Source organism: Neovison vison, chromosome 12 (genome assembly GCF_020171115.1).
Source record: "Neovison vison isolate M4711 chromosome 12, ASM_NN_V1, whole genome shotgun sequence".
NCBI lineage: Eukaryota > Metazoa > Chordata > Mammalia > Carnivora > Mustelidae > Neogale > Neogale vison.
In genome coordinates, this window is record NC_058102.1 from 142,130,611 (window position 1) to 142,147,166 (window position 16,556).

General features: G+C 49.5%; 1 protein-coding gene across 3 annotated transcripts in view; it reads left to right on the top strand.

The window, feature by feature from the left end:
• Positions 1-16,556, top strand: part of SFMBT2 (Scm like with four mbt domains 2) — a 201,165-nt gene that overhangs the window by 173,168 nt on the left and 11,441 nt on the right. For all 3 annotated transcript variants that reach the window (XM_044227656.1, XM_044227657.1, XM_044227658.1), the window contains 2 exons: positions 3,675-3,784; positions 14,854-15,029. In XM_044227656.1, coding sequence (XP_044083591.1) covers positions 3,675-3,784; positions 14,854-15,029 — 286 coding nt within the window. The remainder of the gene's footprint in view (positions 1-3,674; positions 3,785-14,853; positions 15,030-16,556) is intronic.

The following is a 16,556-nucleotide window of genomic DNA, read 5'->3' on the forward strand; positions in this document are numbered from 1 at the left end:
ATTTTGACACTCAAAGAAATAATTTTCTTATTAAGTGGTTCCCTGCACTTTCAACATTGTTCTGACTTTGATCATATGATACAGTTGAGGTTGGAAATTATCTAAATTACTTTGGTGTTTTGGGAGTTTTCATGATCGTGGATATGAAAGGAAATCATGGAATCACATAATTTCATGATGTGAACAAAAAAAAAATTCCCACCAATTTACATAATCTTCTGAGCACCCGAAAGGGGAGGTGTTGGGGGAAGAAACCCACGTTGGTTGAGCGGCTCCCGTGTGCCCCACATGGTGCGCAGAGTGAGCTCCTGTGGCTGGCATGGCCTACCTGTGTTCTCCCTCCACTGACCCCCTCCCCACCCCCACACACCTGACCCACTCCCCGCTTTCTGCATAAGCTTGTTCCTGTGGAGCAGAGGGAGGGAGAGCACGGAGAGAGCTGCTGCAGGCCCAGGCGGTGGAACGCAGGGCGGATTCCTCCGAGACCCAGTGAGCCGGGAGTGCTAATTGGATTTGGTGGCAGGTCCTCGGTGACCTTCCCAGAGCACTCGTGTGTCGTGGTTGAAGAGGAATCGGATTTGGGTCAGTCGAGAATGGAATTGAAGCAGCGGAATTTAAAAGTACAGAGTACTTTTATGAGAAGTTGTGTTCTGAAAAGGAACCAGTGGCAAGAAAGTCAAGGAGCTTTGACGCAGAGTTCTTTTGCAAAGTTGTAAAGACTGACACATCCATGGGGGCTGGTGGGGATAGGGAGCTGGACAGTTTATTTTATGGCTTGGCGAGGACTGGGTTGATACTGAAATTTGGGCTACCTTTTAACGTTTTTTGTGTGCCAATATGTGATCTTTTTTATTTTTCATGACATTCCTCTTGTAGAGAAGGAAAATCTCTACTTTTAGGTTTAGTGACTGGGGCATGTGAATTAAACTGACCACAAAACAGATCAGTAGGAGGAAAGGTTTATGTTATGTGCACAGGGGCTCACAGAAAATAAGTGAAAACCCAGGGAGGCCATTATGCTTGAGATGTTTCCGTACCATTTTAACAAACGGCAATGCAGTTAGAAGAGGGGAGAGACCAAGGAAAAGGGGTTCGGACTTCTAGGGTGCTAAACTGTGGGAAGGCAAGTATAAGGGAAACTAGTGGAAGTTGAGGTTTCTTTTAGTAAAGTTGGTTTCTGTAGAGTCTTCTCAGGGACATCTTGCTTTCTCCAGTGACAAGGGTTGCTCTCCTCTTCCTGCTCCGGGTATGAAGGGACACCTGGGCCCTGCTTCTAGGCAGAAAAGGGCAGAATGGAGAGTTCTTCCTGTGTGTAGTTCTCAGTTGCCTTCAACTCAAAATAATCCTATGCCAAAATGGCGTATTTTGGGTGGAATGTCTGATCCCCTTATGAGCCAGATAAATGGAGTGTCCCCATCCTACAGGGGGAAAGCCAGTTGGGCACCCCAAGAACTCATCCTTCTACAAGATGGAACTGGGGTTCGCGCCCAGATCTGTTCACCAGCAGAGGTGAGACTTCTGCGTGAGGTGTGTTCTCCACCACCCGCGTCATGGACTCCAAGAAGCCGAGGGAAGGCTGCGTGGAGCATGAGTTTCCTCCTAGAGTTACCCCAACGCCGTACGCGCGTATCTTGGGAATAGTGTTCATTAACTTCACAGCCGCGTCCTGCTAGCTAATTGTGGGCAGGGTCCACGCAGCCTCTTGTGATCAAGGGCATAATCCAGTGACCTGAGTCACCGTGGGGTACAGGGAGCAGTAATTCTGACTCTGGACGGTGGTACCGGCTGCCAACTGAGTTGTTTTCCTAGAGGTAGTCGTCGTGCGCTAAGATGTCGCGAGCAGAAGAATGATCGAGCTCAGCTCACAGTCCCAAAGTCTGAGGGCGAGCCTGCTGAACCTGGCAACGCGCAGTGCGGCGTCGGAAATGCCGTGGGAAAATTATTCAATATTAGACGCTTTTGACAACCTAATGGCTGCCTGTTCCCAGGCTGAATGGAACTCTGGAAGGCATTTTCTTGTCACCGTCTCCAAATACATTTCGTTCTGCAGCGAATAACATGTAGCTCTGGGCCCTTCCTCATGAAACACAATGGAAAGAATTGGTTTAAATTTTATTGTCTGTTGATAAATACTTTGTGCATTATTTCAGCCAGTTCTAATTAGATTTATTTTTAAACTCGATTTCTGCAAATGGTACTGACAGTAAACAATAAAATCAGATGATTATTCTAACACAGAAAACATAAACACCGCAAAACTGCTTGTATGGCCTTGTTCTGGCCTTTTAGTGCCTCAGCTGAGCAGACGGCCCACGGGCTCCTGCCAGGGATTTATAGGAACCTGGCAACACAGCGGAGCGCTGGCCCGGCTCAGAGAAGACCCTTGCAGGCTTATTGCACCGTTTGAAATACTGTAAAGATTGGTTCTTCTGTTGTAATAGGGAGCTTTTCAGAATCAAATCAGGGTGCAGAACACGCCAGTGCCTCAGGCACTGCGATGTAAAAATCCAGGCCACATACGTCGATCTCCAACCTCCCCCTGATACCACGCGGTGTCCTCCCCAAGGGCAGCAGGGGCTCTGGCAGGGACTCCAGTCATGGCATTTCTCACACCCTCTCCCCAGGGGTGTGTGTTTTGCTTAGAAACCTGCGATGTGAGCTCAGGGCCTGGCTGGTTCCCCTCAAGGACGGAAGACCCCGCAGGCCTGCCGGGCACAGTGACGCGTTCCTACTGCCGCGACGGGGGGCTCACACATGGTGGATCCTCAGCAAGGGGTCTTTCGGGCAACTTCACACTGGGGAGGGTTTCTTTGGAGGCTGCGTCGTACCTCCCATTCTTCACGTGGTATGTCCAAGTGGCAGCAGCTCTGGAACGTGCCAGAACTTGCAGGCGTTCGTGGTTAATGATGACTGGCTTACAGAAGGGGGGGCTGCCCCGTGGGATCTGAATTCTGTGGCCTTTCCGTTCAAGGGGCACATCGAGGTTAATAGGAACATGGGACCTTCTTAGAGCCCGCATGGGTTCACAGGGCGGAATGTCCCGTCTTTCTGGGAGTGTCACAGGAGGCACCGACCACCCCTGAACTTCCTTGGGCTGGGAATTGGGAATAAAGGAGAGGTTTGAGGAAATAGGAGATGGGAGAGTATTGGTTACTCCACACGGTCCTTCGAAGCGCTTACATCTCAGAGCGCTGTCCTCTTGTGAATCGTCCGTATACTGAGCCGGCATCGGGTGATTTTCAGATACTTGGTTAGTCTCTGGACAGATACCTGAAGTCCACTCAGAATTGTCAGTGCAGATCTGTTCTGTTGCCTGCGTCCCACTGATTCCTTTTGAAATTTATTTTCAAAAATAAAAAATTCTCAGTAGCCAATCCCATTGCGAAGTATTGGCTCTTTAGAGGAAATAGATCCGCTTTTCTTCAGTCAGACACGACTGGGAAAGTCCGCCGTGCCATCTGGTCAGCGGTCCACACGCCCGCCAGGGGGACTGGATTTTGTCACTCTCTGGATCCCGTGGGTGGTGAGCCGAGCCGGTGTCCGGCCGCGGAGGATGCTCTGCCCCACTCAGCAGATGCGTGCGGCCAGCACTCGCCGGGTGGTGGGGGCAGCGTTCTTGTCTTAGCCGGGGTGGATGCGGCTGAAGTTCATTGCTGCTCATTTCTCCCCCACAGGTTCTTAGCATGATCATCAATGCGGCTTACAAGCCTGGAAGGGTGTTGAGAGAATTACAGCTGGTGGAAGATCCTCACTGGAATTTTCAGGAGGAGACGCTGAAGGCAAAGTAGGTATTCTCAGTTTTGGGAAACAAGGTCTGGTAAGCGCCTGCTGCTTTGAAACTCGTCCTTCCTCTGCCTGACACAGCCCGCAGAAGTGCGAACAAATGGGAGGGGCCGTCGTTCGTTAGTTCTGGGCTGGGCGCTGTGTACAGCTTTATTGGCGTTTCTGTTTCACGGAGTTGCCTTAAGCCTTGGGATTCTGGAACTAAAGGAGAGATTTGTTTAACTGTAACTTTGTTGTGATAAACGTTCAGAGTCAGAATGTCCTGTGTTTCAGGGCCAACAGATTATTTGATCAGAAGGGGAACAATTATGAAAGAGAGGATATCCGTTGTCATTATTTGTGATTCACGGACGACTCTTAACATTCGATACCATGAGGAGCTCTGCCAGACACAGATAGATGTTCTTTGCTCCGAGAGTTGGCAGTGTTAAAAGATAAAAAGAACCCGATCCTCGGCTTGGTTTTGGTAAATGGTCTGTGGGTTGAAATGTAGTTGGTCCCTCTTATTTGCAAATAGGCTGAAAGGAAAGATGGTAATTTGGCCTTGCTCAGGTTTCTCGAGCTCGGACACTGACGGCCCCTGCTGGATCGAGAAGCTTGAGCACGGTGTTTAGAAGGCGGAGAGAAGAAGATCAATTTATCAAGATAATTTTCTGTAATAATCGCTTCGACTTTGGGTCCTTGGTATTCGTTTAGCTTTTCTGCAGAATAGATCTGACTGGTCAGCTTGTGGTGGAACAGCGTCCTCACATGGTCTTCAGATGTGACATTTGGGAAATGAGATCTTTCTGAGCAGGGACGCACGTTCCGCGACGAGTGTGTGGCTGAGCCCCCTTTAAAGAAAGCACCTGCCCTGCTCATGTGGAAGTTGAGGGATGTGAAGTGGTTTGTTTGACCGGTTTTATCCTCCTGTGTGGCTTACTGACCACGCAGGCCCTGAGTAAGGATGGCGGGATGCCACTCAGCGACTCTCCATTCGCTGTCTTCTCGGCTCACATTTCCTCGTTTCTTTTTTGATCATGTCTGTAATCTTAGACGCCATAAATGTCATTTGTGGTCTAACGATGCGCTGCCAAGTCCCAGGCATCAGAGGGAATACACGTTAGTTGGGAGAACGTTTATTTGTGTGAAGTGGTTTCCCGGTGAGAGGTGGCACGTATCTCCTCCTTCCCGAGAAGTATTTAAGTGAGCCTCCCCTATAAATGACCTGAGAGGCTATGATTAATGGGAAAAACTAATGATCTCTTCCAGCCATACTAAATCTTTTCCTTCTGTAATTAGTGTGGTTTGTTGTTTTACTTTTTTAAAAAATAGAAATAAATGTAAGCAACTGAATTTATTAAAAATATATATATATATATATATGAGCATCACCTGTAGTGCAGAAGAAACTAAAGCAGGTTTTTCACCAGCTGACTGTTCCTTATCTTTCTACTTCATCTGAGGGGCAGATCAGCAGCACCTCGACATTTTCTAAGGTCAACGCCCCGGAACAACGGTGGCCAAAAACCTGAGCACGTGTTGGTACAGAGAAACACTTGCTTTAAACAGTTTCTGTAAGATTCCGTACCTCCCAAACACACCTCACGGATAAGGAAATAGGACAAGGCCAAAAATCTTAAACCCCATTAAAATCGCTCCTGTTGCTAAACAAGCCAGAAAGTTGCCCCAGGTCCCGAAATGATAGGAAGAGTTAATTTTGCGGTGTTTGCACTCATTTTCACGTTACCAAGTTGATCAGAGTTTTTATGAAATCCAGCCTCATACAGTCAAAACCGACACAGGCAGTCAGCCCTGCCTGATCATGAAGGCGATGTGTTACCTGTTAGATCGTAGGCGACGGTAAGTTCCTTAGCTGGATCCTATGTGGCAGCTTACAATGAGGATGTGTCTGTCTGCCCTGGGTTTCCAGAGTTCTGGATCACAGCGGCATCTCAAAAGCAGCTGCTAATGATGACAGATTTACAGGGGGGAGGGAGTGTTTCTTCTAAGGGTACTGCGTGCTGAGTCACCTCTTCGCTTCTGATGTAAAACGACAACGTTTTAGATCTTGACAGCTTGGCTGTTTTCTTTGGTGCAAATGAGAGGAGAGAGCCCGGCCTTCTTCCCATTTTGCTGGAAGGCTGAAACGCATTAACCTCTTAGAGAGGGACTTGCATGTAAGGCATTTGGTTGTCTGAGTCCCTGTCCTCCAATGACGGTGTCACAGGGAGTGCTTTCAGGGGAAAAGGACAAGAGATCATCAACCCTGGGGTTTGGGAGGGCAGTCGCTGAGCAGTTGGGGTTTCTGACTTGTTCTTCCTCGTCTGAAGAGAAAAGACCCCTTTTCTTGAGAGGATGGAGGTGCCATTGAAAAGGTTTGACCTGTGCGTGGGAGAAAAACCTAACATCGTCATCTTCTGCCCCTTGATGATTTTTCCCCCTATTTATCTGACAGCCACACCTTTTATACTTAAAGAACTTACTGCAGTATTGAGCACCCGGTAAGGAGTCTGTACCAGGAGTCTTCAGCGTATATTGAAAGGCAAAACCCAGATAGCTGTGGTTCCGAAGAGAAAGTAGGTTCTCACGTAGTTCATTCAGCAGTCCTGGAAGAGAACATTTCTCTCCAGTGCATTTCCGTATACTAAATTGACCTACATTAGTTTGAATTTCAGGAGGAAGAATTTAGGCTATACGTTAGGGGGATAAAAAAAAATAATAATAATTCCAACTGTGTGCATCTAGAGACAATTTAAATGTTTTCCGACATGTTTTAGAATCTTCTTGGGGGGGAGAAAGACTGTTAACTCTGCTTTGAGGGACTTTTGTGATCGTCTTTATAAAATCTAGGTAAAGGCTTAATACATCTTCCCAGTCCTTTGTTACAGTTACTCAGAATATTTAAAGAGGAATTGTCCTCTGTAACTGGAGGGAAAGAGACTTCTTTATCATTTAGGCAGACGCAGGGGAAGTCACAATTTCGAGGTGAGTCACACTTGGCTCTATAGAAACGATAGTTTGGTTTCTTTTTCATAAGCAGTTACTGATTTTTTTTTTTTTTTAGTTACTGATTTTTTATGTGTTTCTATTTCCCTTTTTTTTGGGGGGGGGGTCTTTTCTCCTGCTTCTATTTTGTGAGTAGCAAGATGTAATATTTGGCAGCAAAATGATTTGTGTGGAAAAGGAATTGCAAACAGAGATTTTTCGTTGAAAAAAAATTATTAGTTAGTTCATTTGTTAATTTTTACCTCGCTCACATTTGTGCGATCGCCCTCCTGAAAACAAGCCGTTAACATTCCAGGAAGCAGGTGCTGAACCAGTTTGTGGAACACAAGCCCGAGTTTTGGCGCGCACTTAACTTCCTCAGGTTATGGGCCTGGTGTTTCCACTTCCGACACAGACCAGTTTAGGGTGTTCTGAATCGGATGGAGTCTTTCCAAAATAAGCGCACACATACCCCCTTTCTTACTCAGAGTTCTCATTCCTTGGAGTGCAGGAATCCAGAAGGAAGGCAGAAGTTTCTGAGGGGTTGTGTCTCATAAGACCAGAAGCCAGTGAACCAGAGCGTTGCCCGTAGTTCTGAAGATCACAGAGATGTGGCAATGAAGGAAAGGCTCGCTTCTGTAGGAAGTCAGGACCGTAGCTCATTGTGGCTAAGGAACGGAGTGATGGTCTTCCAGCACGTGAAGCTTCTCTGTCTCCTCAGAGTTGAGTTCTTCCTTCAGAATTCTTCCTCAGGTCGTGGATTCAGCCTGCGGGAGTAGAACCTGGTTTTATGCTCTCACACCCCCATCGCTGCCTCACCAAGTTCTATTAGAAGGTCCTGCTCTGGGGTAATTTTGCAAGTGAATGATAGAACTTGGGCCAAGTTGGAGTCCTCCCACTTGGATCCTCCTGGAATTCAAGAGTGGATTGTTAAATTAGTGTTGGGTTTCTCACTCTGTATTTCCTTTTGGCTCAAAATCCATTTCGGTTTTTCTCAGGGGAAAGAGGTGAATATTTTCCAGCATCCTTGTTTCTCCATCTTCATCTCTCTTTCTCCACACCGCCTGATGTACTCACATGTGGAAATAAACCCCCACTTTGATTGGTAGGAAGATACTGGAAGACCATTCATACTTCCTTCTTGATGGCAAGGAGGAAAAAACCTTTTCTGTATCCTGTAATGTTCAGTTCCTGGGAGCCTGCAAATTAAACTGACAGAGGACTGATGAGCAAGAGAAAAGACTCTACTCACAGGTGCACCATGCACTCACACAGGAGTGCTTCCTGATGGGGAACTTGTAGGGGCAGTTAGGATCTGGAGCTTATGTGTATGTTACCCTTAGCTCAGTAGGGGAAAGCGAGTATGGAGCAAAGGCCCTTAGGGGAAGAACAAATAGGTTTCATTCTTTCTTTTTTTAAGATTTTATTTATTTATTTAAAAGGTTTTATTTATTTGACAGACAGAGATCACAAGTTGGCAGAGAGGGAGGAGGAATCAGGCTCCCCGCTGAGCAGAGAGCCTGATGTGGGGCTCGATCCCAGGACCCTGGGATCATGACCTGAGCCGAAGGCAAAGGCTTTAACCCACTGAGCCACCCAGGTGCCCCAATTTTATTTATTTTTTTTGATAGAGATCTCAAGTAGGCAGAGAGGCAGGCAGAGAGAGAATGGGAAGCAGGCTCCTGCCTAGGAGAGCATGATGCATGGTTAGATCCCAGGACCCTGAGATGATGACCTGAGCGGAAGGCAGAGGCTTTAACCCACTGAGCCACCCAGGCGCCCCCAAATAGATTTCTTTATGAAAGACATAGGAGTTTTTAGGAGAACAAATAGAAGATAAGAAAGTTTGTGAAAAAGTTGGTTTATGTGGGTGTGAGCAATCTTTCTTTTCCATGGCCGTGAAGCTCCTCAGAGAGGGGATTTATGGTGGTTTTACTCTGGTCTCTCCCCTAGGGTTAGAAGCCACTCCAAAAAAGGAACTAAGGTAGTCCTCGTTTCTCAGAAGTTTCTGCTTTTAGTCAGCTCATGGAGGCTTTGGGAAAGCTGCTTTCTGCATCTTTGGATCTCGGCTGTCTTCATCTTAAAATCGTCTCTGGGTCGGCTCTGGGGTTCTGAGCGGGTCCCCACAGGGACAGCCGGGGAGAGGATCCCTCCTGCGTCCCTCTGCATTCTGGCGTCCTGTGCTGTTTCACAGTGGGTGTCTGAGACCTCTGTCACCCAGCCTGTCCTCGGGCGCCCTGCTAATAAACACAGGATCAAGTTCCTCATGTCTCTGGAGCCTCAGTAATGCAGAGGTGCACCGGGAACGGGGGCGGGGTCTTCAGAGTGGCGGAGGCGGAGCTCCTCTGACGATGGCGGCTCACTGCACCTCTCCCTGAGTCCCTCCCTCTGTATCTTTGCTTCTTGTCATGCTGCGTCAGTTCTGACTTCTTTTTCCCTCCTTCCCTCCTTTCCTCTCTCTCTCCTTCCTTCCTTCCTTCCTTCCTTCCAAGACCAGGGAGTTTTCTGCTATGTACTAGCTGGATCATGTCTTCCAGTGTTCTCCTCTCCTCACCGAACTTGTGCTCCATGCTTTAAGAACCTTACCTTGTGTTTACAACAGCCTTGCTGGTCCTTTTACTAAGTTCCCCGGCAGAGGGTCCTTCCCTCTGGACTCAACATTGACAGGATAAAGCAAGGAGCTTTATCCCGTGCTTTGAGGTGTTCCCGTCCCATTCTGCCTACAGAAGTGTGTCCCTGGCGTACTGGTTGTCAGCCTTTCACAATGCGGAGAGCTGCAGAACGGATTCTACGGCCACCTGCCATACAGGCTAGCGAGGGGACCGTGGTGGCGCCCCTCAGTTCGTGCCCTGGGCACTGCCCGCCCACCTCTCCACGTCTGGTGGAGCTCCTGATGCCTGACCTGCCCACGATGCCCCGGGAGACTGTGAGGCTCGGATGGTCACGGTGTGTGGCGTCTCGGAGAACACAGAAATGACCCTGTCATGTGCATGCAGTCGCCGTGAAACCCTAGCCGATGGGTACAGTCCTGGAGCCGCTTTTTGCCTGCGTTTCTTGGTAGATTGGTAGCTGTGTGTGTTTAGTGCATCTTCATGAACAAGAGTTGTGCAGACGCTCGCCCTCATTGTTGGCCGGCTCCGAACAGGCCAGGAGCTGTAAGGTCCAATGTGTCTTCCCCACATTGCATGAAAATCCAAAAGTGAATGCCCGTACTGACCCACAGCACTTGAAAACAGATGGAAGTCGTGGTATATACTAAGCCTAATGTAGTTTGAGTCAACATACACCCAGCATTTTTATTATTTCTTCTCTATGTGTTTATCTGGAAACAGTCTCAAACTTTTAGAAAAATGACTGTTTAAATTATATAAACAATTTATAACAATTACATTCTTTTTCCTGGTGGATTTCAGAGTAAGTTGTTGGCATGATGGCCCATCGGCCCCCAGTCCGTAACCATTTCCTACCAGCAAGGACGCACATAATCAGAATCAGACCTGTCATGCACACAAGGGGTCCTCACAACGCACTCGTGTCTCCGCTGTCCCAGTGTTGTCCCTCGGGCGGAACCAGGGCACTGGGCTGCCCTGTCTCTTAGGGTCCCCTTGCTCCCCAACAGTTGCTCGGGCCTTTCCCTGACCTTCTTGACCTTGATATTTGTGGAGGGCAGGGACCACGTTGCAGAACGCTGCTTCTTTGGGAGTTTCTTTCATATTTCTGCACGACGGGGTTCAGGGGGTGTGTGGGGAGTATCACAGGAGTAAGGATGTTCTGCTCACGGCACCCTGCTGGCTGACGCCCATCTCTGTGCACCCCTCCCTGGGGGTGTTTACTTTGATCACCTAATTAAGGGACGTCTGCCACGCTGGTGTGGGGCAGAGGGAGCTGGTAGGGGGACACTCTGTACTACGTAAATATTCCTCTTTGTCAGGCTTTCAGCCTTTTCAGAGCCTTGTTTGTGTCTGTGTGAGTTCAGGGGCTCCTGTTTTGCTCAGTGGGGTGACGTCATCAGCTTACTTTGACACTCGGGTTGGCCCAGATTTGGCCAGTGGGGACCATACCCAGTAGGCTTTTTTTTTCTAAGATTTTATTTTTTTGAGAGAGGGAAGAGAGAGAATGAGCAGGGGGAGAGGGAGAGGGAGAAGCAGACTCCCAGATGAGCAGGGAGCTGGATGCAGGACTCCATCCTGGGACCTGATACCATGCCCAGAAGCTAACGGATGGAGCCACCAAGGCACCCCCCACGCTTCCCAGCAGGCTTTGTGTTTATCGCCTTGACCTTTCTCATCAATGTTTGATACTTGGTTATTTTCTGACCCAGTGAACTGTTCCCAGATCATCTTGTTCTTTCTCTGCCTAGTCCTGACTTAGCCACCTCTCTGAGGAGACTTGGTTGGGTTTTTTTGTTTGTTTGTTTTGTTTTTGTTGTTGTTGTTTGTTTTTGGTGGGAGGGGGTGAAAAACGATATTTAGCAGCCAAGTTTAGACACGTAAGTGCCCCGCTGTTGAGGTGTTGTGTCTCTTGGGCTTTCTCGTTGGACAGAGCAGTGACGTGTGTGTGTGTGTGTGTGTGTGTGTATGTGTGTGTAGACGTACATATGTGAGTGTCTAGACATACACATGTACAAAAAGAAATTTACATTTATATTTACTTCTGTGTCTGTTGGGTCGGGAGGCCTCGTGACCTCCTCCATGGTCTGAATTTTCCTCCAAGGGCTGTGGGGACTGAGTGCTATGATTTTACTGTGGGCTGAGACCGATCGCGGTGACGTAGTAAGGACACGCAGCGAGGTTGTGAGGAAGAGAGAGGCAGGTGGGGTCTGGAAGAATCTCCGTGTCAGGCGTCCTTCTGCTTGCTCTGCTTCCCCGGAGCGGAAGTGACTTTCATGGGATGGTTCCGTCCAGAGAAGCCCAGGCCGAGGCTCTTCTTGCGGCTGGTCCCACCGGCAACACGCTGCCTGGCGTGGACCAGCCGAGCAAGCAGGTCCCATTTTCAGCACAAATCACACAGTTCGCCCATGCCGGGCACAGTTCAGCACCTGGATGACCTCCAAAGTGCGGTTCCCAGACACCAGCCACAGCGACTGCTGTGTCTAGAGACTGCAACGTCAGGCCCGCGAGCCTGGCCTTGCTTGCACTCTTGTGACCGAATTCGAGCTCTGATTCCTCCTCTCCGACCTGCCTAACACCGTGGGTGGGGGAGTCCCCTCTGGCCTTTTCCTCTCCTATATTTGCACCCACCCCGCAACACACAGGGGACACCTGGCTGGCCTGTCTCTAGTCTGTTGTGTTTGGTCAGGCCCTGCTCTGGAACCCGTCTCCTGTCCCTTTGTTCCCTTCACCCCCATTCGGGCCATCGCACCTGACCTGTGCCGGGCTGTCCGCAGGGGCAGACATCCTCTGTGTTCTGAGCGGGACGGAGATGCTGTCATCCTGCCTCCGTCCTCACCTGCCACGCGTCCGGATCCTCTTAATTAAGGAGGGCCCTTGGAACAACATCCGCGAGAGAGGGGGAGACGACCATAGCCCATGGGCCCCTCTGGCATTGGAATGGCCCTCCATGGTCGTCCCGAGGCGGGCCCAAGTGGCCGGGCCCTTTTGCCCCATCACAGTGACTCGCGGCATGGGGGCTGCCCACAGGAGGGGAGGGGGCGAGCTCTTGGAGCTGGACAGAGCCTCTAGGGCCCGCGTCTGGGCCAGCAGTGGGAATGGGAGGTCCTGGCAGCACCACCAGTGTTTCCCGCATCCACCCAGCCCGGGGCCAGGACACCGTGGGTCCCACCCGGCCTCTCCTGCCCGCACACCTTCCCTGCCCAGTCTCCCTGCTCTCCTCCTCCACCACCATAGCTCTTTGATGGGCTTGTTCCAGAAGGGCAGGCAAGGAGAGGGGATTCCCTTACTTTTAAACTATACTAGGATCCTGTTTTCATAAACTTGGATTGGCGTTTCCTAAATGGGAAAGGTTTACTAAAACGCTAGCTTCCACGGGGTCATCCCAAACTGGAAGGGAAGAAAAAGCTGAGCCTTCTCTCTCTCCCTTGGGGCATTTGCTCTTGTCCTCTTCACGTCCTTCTAATGTATTTCTGGAAGCTTTGGAATTTGGAGGTCTCGGATACCTGTCTTCGGGCCCGACTTCCACAGGTTGAAATTGGACCCGATTTTCACATTTCTCTTGCCTTTATTTTAGAATTTGATATCATTTAATTTTTTAAGGAACTTGAAGAATTTTGATACAGAGCTCTTTAGAAGGGAGGGAGCCCTAGGGCTACAAAACCGTAGTGGGTACATCTATAAGGGAAGTTGTACCAGTAATGGGTTTTTAGTCTGCCTTCCCCAGAGCAGGAGGGATACCCCGTGTCCACGGACCTGTGCTGGTTTTACCGTGAAGCATAACAAAAGCTTGGAGCACAAGCCAGCCAGATGTGAACCACAGAGTCCTCAGCGGAGTGTGGGCTGTGTGCCTACATCTAGGGTCAGGAGAGGTCCTAGAAAAATCAACAGTTGTTCAAGGGCGATGCGATTTAAAGCATGATCTTTATCTATAAAGAATTGCTTTTTAGTTCTCACTACACAGAAAGCCAAGCTAGGCACTTCAGAGAAATGCAAGAAGAGTGCAGAGGGGCTGGGATCGGAGAGACCAGAGAATGAACACAAAGTCCAGTTTTTTTAACTTAGAATTTAATTTCTTTGCTGTTGATACTGTTAAAAAACAAAAAAACGATCTGTTAGGAAAAGGAGTATTTTTCTGGTCTTCAGAGGCATACAGAGAAAGCCTACTTGAACGCAACTCAGGATCTGTTTGCTCTATTATTTTTTTTTATTTTTTATTTTTTATTTTTTATTTTCCTATTTATTTTTAATCACTGCCTTACTCTTAGGGAACCAGATCTAGGTTTTGAACGTAATACTTCACTTGCAAATTACCAAAGCGATGCTCTCCTTACGTTACGCCATTTGCACGAATTACCTGGTGTCCCTGTTGCTTTGTGGCAGGCTCTTGGAAACCTGCAACACGAGTGTGCAAAGCAGGTTTGGCAGAGAGCTCGTGCCCGTCACCCCTGCAGACTGGGACAAGCGGGACGGAAGTGTTGGCTTACTTGGCAGTTCATGCCTCTGGATGGTGGTTAGTTTTCCCAAAACTAACCTGAGTGTTATCTACCAAAGGTCCCACTGCCTTCCTGGAACATACATTGTTGTTCAGGATTTCAACTTGAGGGCCCCTGGGGGGCTCATTCGGTTGAGTGTCTGCCTTTGGCTCAGGTCATGATCTCAGGGCCCTGGGGTGGAGCCCCACGTTGGGAGGGAGTGAGCGTCTCCCTTTCCCTCTGCCCCCCACCTCCTGTTCTCTCCCTCTGTCTCTCAAATAATAAATAATACCTTTAAAAAAGATTTCAACTTGAAAATCAGGGTGCACCTCTGGGCATAGTTGAACAGGCCCTGTGGTTTTGATGCATTCTTTGTGTCATTGGACTCTGGGTTCCGTGACATGTCAGTTAAATAAACACCGGTCGAACAGAGACACGTGCAAGTGTTTTGTACCAGTCGTATCTTAAAAATGTGTTGACACGTGGCTCGAACCTACATCCAAGGGCTCCCCTTTCCAGCCAAGCATTATTTACGTGGTTATCCCTGTAAGTACTTGGCCCAGGGACTCCGTGCCCATTTTTGGACCCAGCATTCATTCTGCCTGCTTTCCCGAAGAGCTGGTCTCCAGTGTTATGCTGGTGACTTCACTGCGGGTGGTTTTTCTTAGCAGGAGACGGGGTTTTGTTTTTTGTCTTTTGTTTTTTTCCCTCAAACGTGATGAGCAGCAGGTGACGACATCTCGATTTCCGAAGGGTTCTGGAGTGGGTGTTGAACCGCAGACACCGCAGTGAGCGATGCCACGCCGAGCTCCGTGGCAGTGGTTCGTCGCAGTCGTGGTGCACGTGGTTCTTTCCTAAAAACACTACTCCGAGCTCCGAAGGAACGATAAAAGCAATGACGGGGGAATCACACACATCCTACCTTATGGTTGGAAAATAAAGGAGCTACTTTCAGAACGTGCCGTGTGCCCAGCAGGTGTGAGTAACTGTGTGGTCTTGTCGCCCTTCCTCATTTCTAGGTACAGAGGCAAAACGTACCGCGCCGTGGCCAAGATTGTGCGGACGTCTGACCAGGTAGCAGATTTCTGCCGGCGGGTTTGTGCCAAGCTGGAATGCTGCCCAAATCTGTTTAGCCCCGTGCTGGTTTCGGAGAACTGCCCGGAGAACTGCTCCATTCACACCAAAACCAAGTACAGTAAGTACAAAGAATGAAAAGGAGATTGGGCTGGGGGCCTAGAGGTAGTGGTGGATTTAAAAAAAACAAAACAAACCTTTGAATAATTTTTCATGGGAATTGCTATGAAAGAATTCTTTAAAATTTGCTGTGGCCGATACGTGTCCCTAGCCCTATGGAGGGACCGGATGGCAAAGAAGCAATGGGAAGGGTGGGCTGTGAATTCCGGGCACTGGTAAGTTTGGAAACGTACCCGGCTGAGAGAGAGCGGGGTGAAGCTGCCTCTCGGTTGCAGCCGGTAACCGGCATCGCTTTCTTGGTCCTCAGGCTGAGGAAGTACAGACCCTGCCTTTGCCGCTCGGGACGGGGTGGGGAGCTCCTTGTCACAGCCTGCACCCCCCCCCCCGCTCCCGTCTCTATCTCCTTCTCTGAGCTCCTTGATGAGGCTGCGGGGAGGTGCAAAGGCAGCCCGCACTGTTCCTGGGACTCAGGGTTGCCCCCCACTCCCTCCACCTTGGCTCTGACCGCTTCCTGGCAGGATTTTCATACTGTCCACCACACACGTGTGGTTCCTCTGCCTTCTTTAGTGGCCTCTTCCAGGTCCCATCCTTCCTCAGCTCTGGCCTTTGTCTGCAGGCTCAGTGGCCTGGCACTTTGCTCCCGCAGCCTGCATTCCAACCACCGGCGCATGACCGGGATACGGGAGTGCGGTCCATGTGCTGGGAACCCCAGCCAGCTGGGACGGATCAATTCGTGTGTCATAACCAGGAATCTGAGCCACCATTTGGAGTGTGAATCCTTGTAGTTTTCTCTGTATGGGTGCATGGATATCCTAAGAATTCCTTTCCGCCCCATTCCTGCCAAGAGTTAGCACTCTTGTCTGTGAGGCTGGGCCACTGGGCATTCTGCGCCCGCGCTCACACACGGACAGCCAGCGGCGTGTTGGTAGGATACGGGGACATCACCGCCCTCTCTGGAGAATTTGTTTTCCCTCACATTACATTTGGCCAGAGGAGAGACCCCCCTGGAGTACGCTGTTCAGTAACAGACAGGGAGAAGCGGGTTACCCCAGCTCGAATTAAATACGGATGAAATGATGTGGAGATTTTTCTGGGTCTCATGTGATGAAACATCAAAATCCTGAGACCCCTGGGTCAGCGTAAATACCGCTGCAGATTGCACGGATGCTCTGGGGGGAACGACAGAAGCACGCTGGGGAAGGACTGGGAGCACCAAGGCCAGCAGTCAGCCCAGTGTAAGCCCAGGACTCTGAAAGTGTGCTGCCCCTTTGTTGTATTCGGTCAAACTCAGATTTCCAGCATCCGGCTTCTAGAAAACCACTGGTAGGTGTGTGCTGTGTTTTCTCAGCCCTCAGATCAGTTTCTTGGCTGTTCCTGATGATTTGATATTTATTCTAGCTGTGCTGGAGGGACAAGGCGAGCTCAGGGTCCCCTGCTCCTCCACCTTCTTGATTCCCCCGGGTTCTAGAAGACCAGACAGGTCTTGCCCGCACGGGGCCCTTGGGTGTGAACAGGTGCTTATTCATTT